General features: G+C 48.4%; 3 protein-coding genes across 3 annotated transcripts; all 3 read left to right on the forward strand.

The window, feature by feature from the left end:
• Positions 1–860: 860 nt before the first annotated feature.
• On the forward strand, positions 861–6962 carry DFL_008506 (uncharacterized protein; the record flags this gene model as incomplete). The annotated part of the gene is made up of 6 exons (XM_067638250.1): positions 861–886; positions 952–2206; positions 2289–2791; positions 2852–5154; positions 5218–6613; positions 6680–6962. 6 exons carry the CDS (start codon positions 861–863, stop codon positions 6960–6962), a joined length of 5766 nt encoding a protein of 1921 aa, XP_067486156.1.
• Positions 6963–7689: 727 nt separating this feature from the next.
• DFL_008507 (uncharacterized protein) lies at positions 7690–9577 on the forward strand (the record flags this gene model as incomplete). Its single annotated transcript, XM_067638251.1, has 5 exons — positions 7690–8303; positions 8395–8782; positions 8872–9062; positions 9141–9462; positions 9551–9577. 5 exons carry the CDS (start codon positions 7690–7692, stop codon positions 9575–9577), a joined length of 1542 nt encoding a protein of 513 aa, XP_067486157.1.
• A 1240-nt stretch (positions 9578–10817) lies between these two features.
• DFL_008508 (uncharacterized protein) lies at positions 10818–13096 on the forward strand (the record flags this gene model as incomplete). Its single annotated transcript, XM_067638252.1, has 4 exons — positions 10818–10842; positions 11249–11514; positions 11663–12134; positions 12201–13096. 4 exons carry the CDS (start codon positions 10818–10820, stop codon positions 13094–13096), a joined length of 1659 nt encoding a protein of 552 aa, XP_067486158.1.
• Between the last annotated feature and the right edge of the window lie 187 nt (positions 13097–13283).

Below are 13283 nucleotides of genomic sequence, written 5' to 3' on the forward strand. Positions count from 1 at the left end.
CGAGAGCTGAGGTAGGTGGCTGTTCTTGGTAGGCCACCCGAGTAAGTAAGTACACGCTGGCTGTACATGTACCTTGCAGGTGATGATGAGTCTGCGAAAAGCTGTAGTATGATAGTAGGAATATATGTTCACGATGAAGATTGATATGCTTTATGATCTGGTATGGTCATGACTACGAGTTCTAGAGGTTTGGAGTTACTGAAGCAGGCATGGACGTGTGTGGTTCGGCCAGAACTACAAGCTGACGTTGTTGTTTGGGACGCGCAGGATAACCTGGGTAACTATAAGAGACCGACCGACAACACATCAGATCAGATTAGATGATCTGATAAAGAACGCGTCCGTTAATAGTTGCGTATAATACACATAAGCTCGAGTGGTTTGTACATACAATCAATCCTCTTTTAGACCATTTAAATAAACTGTTAGAGCCGTAGCTTTGAGAAGTTCTTCTGGTTTAATACGATCCGGGAGAAGAGATGGCGACCGAGGCCGACCGACAGATACCTCGCCAGCCGGATGGTGGCGTAGATGTTAATATATATGGTGCATGGTGGTGGTGTCGCAGGATCTATAGGTATAAATTGGGTGGCAGAAGCGGGTGATTGGCTGGGGTGGGGTGATTGAAGGCTCCCCTGGACAGAGCGTATAAAAGCATGTTTGATAGTTAAAGCCCGGCCATCCCCCCGAGCAATTTGCTAACGACGTTCCTCTCGCCACTGCCAAAACCACCAATGACACGCGCGACAACACATCAACACATATAAATTTCCAAATTCTTCCACGGCCTGTCACGCTGCTTCTGCCATTAGTATCGACGTATACATCACACTGCCTGTTGATGGCTTTGCGGCTTCATCATGTCTAGATTAGACAGGCTTGTCACGTAAGTTTCTTCTGATTATAAAACTTCAAGTACATTCATCTAGAGCTAATATAATACCCTTGTAGCCTGCTTGAGACAGGGTCTACTCCCCTGGTCAGAAACACAGCAGCCTCCCAGCTAGCTGACGTTCAAAAGGCACACCCTGAAGAGGTTTTCAATCTTCTGGGTCGAGTCTTACCCTATCTTCGTTCTAAAAAATGGGACACACGTATGGCGGCCTCTAAGGCCGTTGGTGGCATCCTGGAACATGCTGATGTATGGGATCCGGACAAGACACACCCAGTCCCTACTTCAGCCGATGATGTCGTCAAGAAAGAAGAAGATGACCACACATCTAACATAAAAGCCGAGAATGGCATCTCTCCTTCTCTTGCCGATAAAGACTACCTTAGTTTTGAGACGTTTGATATCAAGTCCGTCATCAAAAACGGTACCAAACTGCTCGGTAGCCTGGGGAAAGAGTACGACTATTCCCTAGCCGATCTAGACCCTGCTGAACGTCTACAGCGTCAAAAACAGAACGTTAGAAACACTCTGGGAATGGCGAGTGAGTATCTCGATGATGACCTCGTCGAGGAGAAGGACTTCGCGACTTCTGGGGCTCACGGTCTGCCTCAGACCCCTCGTATCGACACAAATGTCAGCAACTTCCCCAAATCTAATGCCGTGTTCTCTCCTGTGGTTCATTCTGCCATGTCCCCTCGTGAACCTCCTCTTTCAGCTGGACCTCATAACGGCAATGGTGAAGAATCAGCCTTAAGCAAGCGCCAGCAGAACATGATGAAGCGAAAAGCAAAGCAGAACGCGAAGAGTCACGCAAACAAGGTCAGGGTCGTTGATCTTTCTACGCCGGCCTACCGACGTCCCAGCTCTGATCCTCAAATGCTAGATGATCCTGCGTCTACACCACACCCAGTTAAACAAGAACAAGGTGCTGAGGGCGCCCAAGGCGTTGCAGACTACTTCAGCCTAGATACACAGGCTCCTCAGGATGACGGTAAGATCGTCGTTCAACATAAGGGTCCAGCCTTACCTCCTTCGTCGACAGTTCAGGTTGAAGCTGATGACACTGTCTGGCCGTTCGAGCGTTTGGCTGATATCTTACTTGTTGACCTCTTCGATCCTTCATGGATAGTCCGTCATGGTGCCGCTATGGCGCTTCGTGACCTAATCCGATTTCACGGCCATGGCGCGGGCCGTATCCAAGGAAGATCTAAGAAGTTTAACGACAATGCAAATAAGCGTTGGCTTGACAATATTGCCTGTCGTATGTGCTGCATATTTGTCCTTGACCGATTTAGCGACTACGCTGCAGACAATGTAAGTATTCACACACATACTAGCTATGTTGCTATAGTCGGTATTGCTCGTTTGTTGATGATTCTAACTGCTCTGTTTCTAGGTCGTGGCTCCCGTACGAGAAGCTGCCTCCCAAGCGCTTGGTGCCCTGCTGAAGCACATCCCTCAAGGTTCCGTTTACGAAGTCTACAAAATACTTCGCCGAATGGTGATGCAAGATGATTTAGATATATCCCAAACAATATGGGAGATTTGCCATGGCGGCATGCTAGGCCTAAAGTATCTTGTTGTAGTCCGAAGTGATTTATTCGTCGAAGAGCCAGACATTCTAGACGGAGTTGTTTCAGCCGTCATGAAAGGTCTTCGGGATCACGATGACGATGTCAGAGCGGAAAGTGCAGCTACGATGCTTCCTATCGCTGCAGAATTTGTGTCGTTGCGGTCCCATGCCGTTGACGATCTTACAAGTGTCGTTTGGGAATGCCTCTCGCATCTGAAGGACGATCTGACAGCCTCGACTGGACACGTTATGGACCTGCTGGCTAAGCTTTGCTCATTCCCCGAAGTTCTCGAAACTATGAGAATGAAAGCCGAAACAGATCCTTCGTAAGTAGTTATTCTTCCCCTGGGAGACTATTTGATGGTATCGCTAACACAAGTACCTAGACAATCGTTCTCCCTCCTCGTCCCGCGCCTCTTCCCCTTTCTACGACATACAATCACAAGCGTCAGAAGTGCTGTTCTTCGAGCTCTGCTCACTTTCCTAGGCATTCAAGGATCTGGTAGTCGAGGGTGGGCCGATGGAAGAGCTTTAAGACTCGTCTTCCAGAATCTACTGGTTGAACGAAATGAAGCGGTTCTTGAACTATCGTTAAACCTATGGATGACAGTAGTTCAAGAGTACGCGAAGGAGGATGCGTATGCATTTAGCTCGCAATTCCGTCCGCATGTCGACCCACTCCTCACGCTCCTTATGACCCCAATTGGTATCTCTCGAAACCCATATCCTATGGATATGTCTCTCTTCATCAAGCCATCGGGCCAAACTTTCCTTCAAACGATGCGGCCGCCTGTTAGGGAATCTTCCGTTGTCGAAGAGAAATCAGGACCTGGAAGAGGCCGTGGCCGTAAGAAGAGTACAAAGTTCGATGATCTGCCTCCAACTCAAGTCCCCTCTCACAACCTCGATGGTCACATTATGCAGGGCGACGTTGATTTGGTTGGCCATGATATTATTATGAAAACGAAGATATCCGGAGCAAAGGCTCTTGGCAAGGCTATGAGTGTTTGGCCGGCCGAGACGATGGTGGAAGTGTTCTCTACTACACTGATAAATTATCTTCGATCACCATATTCGTCAACTCAACTGGTGGCTGCTATGATTGTCGAAGAGTACTGCAAGCATACCACGTCGGACAACCCCCTCAAGGAAATATTCATGCGCGAAGTTGAGGACCTTCTCAATGGAGAGAGACCCCCGGTGTATAGAGATCTGGTTCCGTACATGAAAATAGTGCGATCGCAATGTCATAACCTTCTCAATACTTTTATCAACGTCGGCAAGATGAATCCAAGCAAGGCTCCTACTCTTGCAGTCGTTGTCCAGGGAGAGGCAGATGCAGGGCCCGAATCATTTAGTCTTCTCCATGCTGAGAGGGTTGTTGAAGAAGACTACAATCGACTTAAGAAGGCTCTGCCTTCCGGTCAGCGCATCCTTGCTACAGATGCCCTAGCAGATGCTAGAGCCCAAGCGCTTTCAGCAATCGAGGAAGCAAGGAGTGCCAAGGAGGTTAGAGATATTCGCATCATCGCCGCTGGTGCTGGTGCCATGATTGCGGCTCAGATTCTCCCTAAGAAGTTGAATCCAGTCATTAGAGGTGTCATGGATAGCGTTAAGGCGGAGGGAAATCTCGACTTACAGAGGAGGTCGGCACATGCGGTTGCTGTGCTCGTGGATCTCTGTTCGCAACGAGGGCGTGCTGCGGTTGCTGATAAGCTCACAAAGAACCTCTGCTCATTCCTCGTGGTAGATACATCTGAAACTCCTGAGTTCCATATCAATGAGAGTCTCGAGCTCTCGATCTTGTCGCTCAAGAAAGAAGAAGATAGGAAAGATCACGCCGACCCCACGAAATTCGAACGAGAGTCGAAACTTGCTCGTATCAAAAGACGCGGAGCCAAAGAAGCACTCGATCACTTCGCACAGGCCTTTGGTAAAGATTTGTTCGTCAAGGTCCCACGCTTACTCGAATCTATGGAGCAATCTCTCATTGCTGGCTTCAAGGAGGATGAACTTCCAGAATCGATCCTGGACAAAGATAACCTCCTTGGCCAAGAAATAATTGATGGCCTCTCGACAATCCGCGCCTTGCTTCCCAAATTTCACCGGGACTTACATTCTCACATCATATCCCTATTCCCTTACATTATTAAAGCTCTCCGCTCAAGATATTCTGTTCTCCGATATGCAGCTGCCAAGTGCTTCGCCACCATTTGTAGCATCATAACCATTGACGGGATGAAAACCATGGTCACCGATATCCTACCTTCAATATCGAATGGCCTTGAGGTCAGAACCAGACAGGGTATTATTGAACTAATCTACCATCTCATATCCGCAATGGAAACGGATATTCTCCCATTCGTTATTTTCCTTATCGTTCCTGTTCTTGGGCGAATGAGCGACTCGGACAATGATATTCGACGTCTCGCAACCACCGCATTCGCCACCCTCATCAAACTTGTCCCCTTGGAGGCGGGTATTCCGGATCCTCCAGGTTTCCCCGAGGAGCTCTTGAAAGGTCGTGATAAGGAACGGAAATTTATCGCCCAGATGCTTGATGTCCACAAAGTTGAACCTTTCCATCTTCCAGTTGCAATTCAGGCTGAGCTTCGATCTTACCAACAAGAGGGCGTCAACTGGCTCGCCTTCTTGAATCGTTACCATCTACATGGTATTCTCTGCGACGGTAGGTTTCAAGCTTATTCAATGTATTCCCTCTCACTTTCAGAGCTAACATCGGTGTTATTAGATATGGGTCTTGGAAAGACACTCCAAACCATCTGTATTGTCGCAAGCGATCACCACTTGCGTGCTGAGGATTTCAGCAAGACCCAGAATCTTGAGTCAAGGCGAATTCCTTCTTTGATCGTTTGCCCCTCGACTCTTTCCGGACACTGGCAGCAAGAAATCAAGCAATACGCTCCATTCCTCACGACCTTGGTTTACGTTGGCAACCCCTCAGAGCGCTCAGAGTTGAGAAACCAGCTTGGCTCAACAGATATTGTTATCACTTCATACGATATCTGTCGAAACGACCTCGAACATATTTCAAGACATGACTGGAATTATTGCGTCCTTGATGAAGGGCATATCATCAAGAATTCGAAGGCAAAGCTCAGCCAGGCTGTCAAGAAAATACGTGCCAACCACCGTTTAATTCTCTCCGGTACCCCTATCCAAAACAGTGTTCTAGAACTCTGGTCTCTCTTTGATTTCTTGATGCCTGGGTTTTTGGGAACCGAAAAGGTCTTTATGGATCGTTTCGCGAAACCAATCGCCAACAGCCGCAACAGCAAGAGTTCCTCGAAGGAGCAGGAAGCCGGAGCCCTCGCGATCGAAGCTCTTCACAAACAAGTTCTTCCATTCGTTCTTCGACGTTTGAAGGAAGAAGTCCTTGACGATCTACCTCCGAAGATTATCCAGAACTATTACTGCGAACTTAGCGAGCTACAGAAGCAACTGTACCAAGAATTCTCGAAGAAGCAGAGCAAAGATCTCCCCGGCGCAGGCGACAGTAGCAAAGAGCAAAAACAACATATCTTCCAGGCTCTCCAGTACATGCGAAAACTCTGCAATTCGCCCGCTCTCGTCTTGAACGAGAAGCACCCTAAATACGCCGCTGTTCAAAAACAACTCGCACAGGATAACACATCCATCCGTGATCCCGTTCATGCTCCTAAGCTTTCTGCCCTCAAGGATTTACTGCTTGATTGTGGAATCGGTGCAACCGCTTCTGCGAAGGACGACGATTTCGCGGTTGCCTCCAACGCTATCAGTCAACATCGAGCTCTTATTTTCTGCCAACTGAAAGAGATGTTGGATATTGTTGAAAGTGATGTTCTCAAGAAACTGCTTCCGACGGTGTCATACTTGAGAATGGACGGAGCCACTGACCCCAGATACCGACAAGACATGGTTACGAAGTTCAATAGCGACCCTTCGATCGATGTACTTTTGCTTACAACTCACGTTGGAGGTCTTGGTTTGAACTTGACGGGCGCCGACACTGTTATTTTTGTGGAGCACGATTGGAATCCTCAGAAGGATATGCAGGCCATGGATCGCGCCCATCGTATCGGACAGAAGAAGGTTGTGAATGTTTACAGATTGATCACGCGTGGAACGTTGGAGGAGAAGATCATGAAGTAAGTCTGAATCCTTCTCCCATGGTCACTCATGAAGCACTTATCTAACCGTCATGTACAAAACAGTCTCCAACGATTCAAATTAGACGTCGCCTCGACGGTCGTTAATCAACAAAACGCCGGTCTCGCGACCATGGAAACTGACCAACTACTTGATCTGTTCAACTTTGGCGATGCCGACGTTGGTGAGAAGAAGGACAACAGAGATGGAGACGAGGTTATGGATATCGATGGAAACCCGATCAAGAAGGGTACGAAGGGCATCTTGGACGACATTGGCGAACTTTGGGACGAGAACCAATACGACGAGCTGAACTTGGATAGCTTCATCGCATCTATGAAATCTTAGCTTTAGTATCTGGGTATTGGACGCAGGCAATAATATCTATGGGAACGTGAACTCGCAGGATAATGATAATACGGACAGCTACGATATGTTATGACACGGCGGTGCTTCTTGTTAATCTTCTTCTCTTCTTTTCACATACTTTTTCTTGTTTTTACAAAGGCCGGTTGTAATACGTTTCCGAGCGCCGCTGGGGATTATATCAATACAATATACGGCTGGCTGCGTCGACCGTACCCGAAAGTCTTGGCAGGTCCCTTTTCGCGTGAGCGAAATGACGTAAGGCCGCCGGGCCCGTTTGAGCTCCGTTCAACCAACATCTCTGGAGAGTTCCGAAGCCAAAACCTGAACCTCTCAGCTAAAACGTATTTCGTACCTCGTATTATAATATTAATACCTAATCGTCCCTTTACGTCTGGTGATTATTATAGTACCTCAATGAGTACAGGCTGTCCCTAACACTCAAAAACCCCTCGTTTATTCTGTATATGCCGTTATGCATATTATTAAACCACTGTTATGCTTCCCACCTAACCTTACCTAGGTAACTCTAGTCGCGCATAGATAAGGACAATATTTCTGGAACTGGGCCTCATGATTCCTTTATCCTTCAGCTGTTCCCCCCTTATCCACCTCTTCGGCTCCTTACTTTTCGACAGAAACACCACAACATCAAACGTTAACGCTTTTACTTGAACCCGAACTGTGATGGTTCGTTCATCTCGACTACATGGCACATACGAACGGAAGCACCTATAACAACTTCAGCAGCCTCAACGGCCACCCGGGTCTCTCGGATGAGGGTCTCCGTTCCCGCCGGGGGGATTCGCATCTGAAACCCGAGTTTCCACATCACATCGACGAAGACGCCCTCTCTAGCGGTCGATCAACGCCGTTACCACAAGATGCGCCTCCATCGATGAAATCGATCCACCGAGCGAAGAAGCAGAAACGGCGAAAGCTGTTCCCGACCGTTGACTACGAAGAACGGGTCAGCCATTTCGATCCACAATCGCAACATCATGATTTCCGAGGATTCTTTGCGTTATTCTGGGTTGGGTTGTTCATTATGGTTTTGACGACCGGGGTTAGGAATATCAAGGAGACCGGGAGGGTGTTCAGGACTTCGATATTTTCGTTGTTTACGGATGATATTCAGGGACTTGCGGTTTCGGATTTGTTGATGGTGGCTAGTACTTCGCTCACGTTGCCGTTGCATAAGGTGTGGCGGGCGAGGAGCTTTGGGGTGGGTTGGGGGAATGGTGGGTATATTTGTCAATATGTTTTGCAGTCTGTTTGGTTGACGATGTGGATTTATTGGCCTTTTGCACGGGGATGGGTTTGGTAGGTCTACAGTTCTTTATACCGAGTCTCCGTCCCTTTAATTGGGGAGTGGGGAAGCTCGGCTTACGAGATGGACTAATGATTGGAATAGGACGCATCAGGTGTTCTTCACGCTGCACACCCTTGTGCTTCTGATGAAGATGCACTCCTATGCTTTCTATAACGGACATCTGTGTGAGACGGAGAGGAAGCTTCACCAATTGGATAAGAACACATTGAGCACGGAATCCAAGTCGGACACTGCTCTCCGCGAAGTGCTCGCCTACGAACTTACCTCGCCGACGGGGTTGACACAGTATCCGAGAAACCTCACGTGGTCGAACTACTTGGACTATCTGTTATGTCCCACGCTGTGTTACGAGATCGAGTATCCCAGGACTCCGAGGGTTAGATGGAACATTGTGGCTGAGAAGGCAGCGGCTGTGTTCGGGTGCGTTTTCTTGCTCACTTTGACATCTGAAGAGTTCATTGCGCCAGTGGTAGGTTTCATCCCCCGTTATTTTACGTTGCAGATCTTCGCATGAGGTTATGTGCGGTGCGGTGCAGGTGATTGATTTGATTATATCAGATGAGAGATGCGACTGCCCGGTTACAGGAACAGCATACGGTATCGGATGCCTTGCTGGTGTTGGGGGAGAGCATCAATGGTCTTCTCTTTCCGTTTATGGTTTCCTTCCTGCTCGTTTTCTTGGTGATATTCGAGTACGTTTTGGGCGCATTCGCCGAGATTACTCGCTTTGCCGACCGACGGTTTTATTCGTATGTAACCTGTTCCTTCGCCCGGAGTTTTTTTCTTCTTTGACTTTTTGTTCTGACGTGATGATGCTTATCTCGTAGTGATTGGTGGAACTCATGCAATTGGTTAGAGTTCTCCCGGGCGTGGAATATCCCTGTCCATCACTGGTTCAAGCGACACGTCTATGGGGCATCCCGCGAGCATGCGTCGCGCACGGTTGCGACGTTTATAACATTTTTGATATCATCGATACTGCACGAACTGGTGTTATTTTGTTTGGTGAAGAAGGTTAGGGGGTATGGATTTGTCTGTCAGATGCTGCAGTTACCGATTGTGATGCTGCAGAGTCTACCTTGGTTGAGCAGGCAGAAGACGCTGTTGAACTGCTTCTTTTGGATCAGCATGATCCTTGGACTGAGCATGGTAGGTTTCCCTTTTGTTGAGATGGTGCTTCCCGGATTCGATTCCGAGAGTTTTTGTTTTGCTTTGACTGACACCAACAACCTTTTAGAATTGTGCGCTGTACGTCTTGTTCTGATCGGAAGGTAAATGGTTACTTTATTTTACTTTTTATTTTTATTTTTTATTTTTGTTCCTTTATTATCTCCGTTTCCCTCTCTCTTCTCTCTCTCTCTCTTTCGATATTAGATATAGACGGATTGGGCATGCTGGAGTGTTTCCGGGGAAAGAGAGATGTCCATGTACATACGCTATACTAGAAGAATCAAGTGGATGGTGTATCATGTACCGTGATGTCAGAGGGGCTGGGGAGAAAGACGGAGAGAGAGAGGGGGGGGGAAAAGAAAAGAACCTTCCCCAAAGCCGAGCGTACCCCCTGACTAAAAGGAAAATCCCGAAACGTGTGACTTGCACTAGCCTCGTGGTCGCGTATCGAATCTTTGGCCGCCGTTCTTTTTGTCTTTTGTCTTTTGGACGGTCGCCCCCTTCTTTGGCGTGGAAAGCGTATGCAGGGGCCAAGCAGCTAGCTTGCTTCAGAAGAAGAGGGCACTTTGGGTGAAATTGGGAGCACAGGCTGACTATTTTATTTTAACATTTTGAGGGACCCTTTTCGATCATTTGATTGATATTCGATGTTTGTAGATATAAGGAAGTAATTATACGAAAGAGATAGGAAGGGTCCTTCGAACATGCATCCCCGGTCCGATTATCCCAATAATTAATTACCTGGGGTCAGTGCAAATGCCATTTTATGTCGAACTGGATTTGAAGTCTGTCTTTATAGTATATTCTGTCCCGTTGAAGTGTAGCCGGTTCGTACATAGCAGAGGGGGGTTGCATCTCGCTCACACCTCCTTTTCCGGCCCTTGCCCGGTCAACTTCTCTCCCCATATTCAATCCAATTATCATTCATTCATCCATTCATTCGCTCCTTTGATATTGTTCCCTTCCTTCATTCGTCATTCATTCATTCTCCTTGAATTTGAATTTGAATTGAAGAACAAATAATCAATCAATCTGTAACATCTCCGCCATTCCAATTCCAAAGGGAACCTTCAAACCGACCGTCCTTTCCAATCGATCGATCGCTCTATCGATACCTTCCCTGAACCGAATTCCCCGAATTCTCCTCGAAACCGGACATTTCATCCCAACACAACTGTCTTCCTCCAAATCCTCCCCCCCCTCCGGCCAGCCCAGTCAGCCTTTCTCTCATTGACCACATCCAGACTCACACATTCAACCATCTCATCTCATCTTTCATACTCCTCCTCCTCCTCCTCCAACCGCCGGCTGGCTCATCGCCGAATAACTTCAGAATGTCTATCGCTCAACCCCAAATAGGTACGCTTCGCTCCTTCCCTTCGATATTCTCCCCTCTCTTTCTGTTCTTTTCCCCCGTCGTCGATGTCTTTCCTCTCTCCCCTTTCTTTCTTTCTTTCTTTCTATATGAAACGTAGCCTATATATCAGTACCAAGGGAAAGGGGGATAGAAAGGAAGAGGAAAAAAAAAAGAGTTTCGCAATGAGACTCGACGACCCAACCTTGCGACAAAGTGATCTTATGTGTAGATGCCAATCTATATCACGGTTCCCATTGGAAAATTATCCGCCCAAACCTCCGTTATCAAGCTAAAGATGATCCGCAGCCGTGCTTGGTATTCGGACTTTTTTTTTTTTTCCTTCTCGCTGTCGGTTTTTCGAGACTCCCACCGTCGCTAACCTGTAGCTTTCGCAATTGCCTTGTCCAGACCGAAGACCGTCGCCTGCTGCCTTCGCCCCAACCAACCCCTTTGCTTCAAACAATCCCTTCCGAAACAGAGTCTCCGCATCATCGCCAGATCTTCCTTCTCCGTCCATCCGTCAATCCAGGAACCCGTTTCTCGATGTATTTGCCGACGATGATCATGACATTTTCTCTTCTGAAACCGACAACCGCTCGGCCAATCCCGTTCAGGCAACCTCTCCGAGGCCACCGCAGCCGCAGGTGCCTAGGAATGAACCTGAAGATTTACTGGTACGTTTTGAAAAATGGGTGTCGGTCGAGTGATATATAAAGCTCGACCGTGACTATATTGCTATTGTTTTTCCGAACAGACAAAGAGCAGTTTAGAGGCTAACGCTAAGAACGCCGGTCGTTTTTCTTTCTTGTGTAATTTTTCCAGATCAGTTTTTCAATCGACGATACAGATACCCAACCCGCACAACCCCCTCGTAGACCGAGTCCTTCGATGAATACCGAAAACAGATCGCGCGGGCCGCAGCCAAGACCGATGAACGGACCTCCGAGACCTCCAGGTCGTGGAGCTCCACCACCACCACATCATGCCCATAACGGTTCGACCGGAGCTGCGAACGGCCGGCCCAGAGTGCGAGAAGACGGGAAGGGGCCCGGCAGGCAGAGAAGCAACTCCGAATCCTCTGCTATAGATGTTTTGGACCGAGAAAGGGAACGTGAGAAGGAAAGGCGAAGGGAGAAGTCCAAGAGAGATGGCGATGAGAAGAGCAAGAGTAAAGATGACAAATCGAAGAAAGACGATAAATCGAAGAAATCCTCCTCCGAAAGGCGGAAGAAAGGCGCTGCTGGAGTTGATCTTATTGATAAGCTTGATGTTACTGGTATTTACGGCGGAGGGCGTAAGTGTTCAGGATAACTTTAAAACCATACGGAATCGAAGTAGCAACTAATGTGCGAGACTTTAGTCTTCCATCACGACGGTCCCTTCGATGCCTGCAATCCGCACCGCAACAAGAACAAGAACCGTGCTCCCATGCAGGCCTTCCCGGAAGGCTCTAAGAACAATGCCCTCGGTGGCTTTGATTTCGACTTGAAGCCGGGTAGTCACAGCAACCTCTTTGGAAACAGAGACCCCGAAGCCTACCTTGAGTTTTCCGCAGGCAGAAGGGGTTCTGCGGTCGACGACTTGGCTGACCCCTCGAGGCCGATTGGGAAGCGAGCTGCCTCGTTCGATCCGGTCAGCCGCGCGGTGATACACGGCGACGAATCCCTCGGCTTGGGAACATCTACCTTCCTGGAAGGCACACCAGCTACGAAGAAAGCGATCGAGAAGGCACAGGCGGAAGAAGAGGTACTACGACCGACAACATCCGCAGCATACAAGGACAAAGACTCCAGCGGGATACAGCGCAAGAAATCGTTGGCCCAGAAGTTCCGCGGCAAGGGCTCGCAGAAACCACCGGGCCCGGAGGGAGAAGCTAGGATCGCACCTGGATTCGACAGACGGCACAAGCCGACCAAGTCGAACTCCCCAACAAGTGAAGATTATCCGGTGCGACCATTTACCCCAACATCACCGCCCCGCGGACCACCACCAATTAACAGAGCTACCAAAGGGAGTGTTTCGCAACCCCGAGAGAACTTTGGGGATGACTACGACTCAGCATGGGACAGGAAAGGCGAGAGGATCCAGATAGCTGAGGATGAGAGAAGATACAGAGATAGAGCTCCGTCGCACCCCGGTATGGGGAGAACCGCCTCGGGTGACAGGGTCAACAACTCCGGTGTACCCGAGCAAGGCAGCGGTCTTCTGAAGAGAGTGAAGAGCTTGTCGAAGGGGAAGAAGCGAGATGGTTCGTAATAAGAAGATGGGGGATGATCTGTTTTGCGGATGGCACGCTGTTACTTTTTTTTTTTTTTTTTGTTTTCTTGTCCAGTAGCTTTTTTACCTTTTTTTATTTATTTTTTTCATTGACGACGATACGGCCTCCAATCGTTTTTGCAGGCGTTCCCCATAGGCCATCGGCACGTGGTGTCCTCGCTTTTTC

The sequence above is a fragment of the Arthrobotrys flagrans genome (assembly GCF_004000055.1).
Source record: "Arthrobotrys flagrans strain CBS H-5679 chromosome Unknown unitig_1, whole genome shotgun sequence".
Classification (NCBI taxonomy): domain Eukaryota; kingdom Fungi; phylum Ascomycota; class Orbiliomycetes; order Orbiliales; family Orbiliaceae; genus Arthrobotrys; species Arthrobotrys flagrans.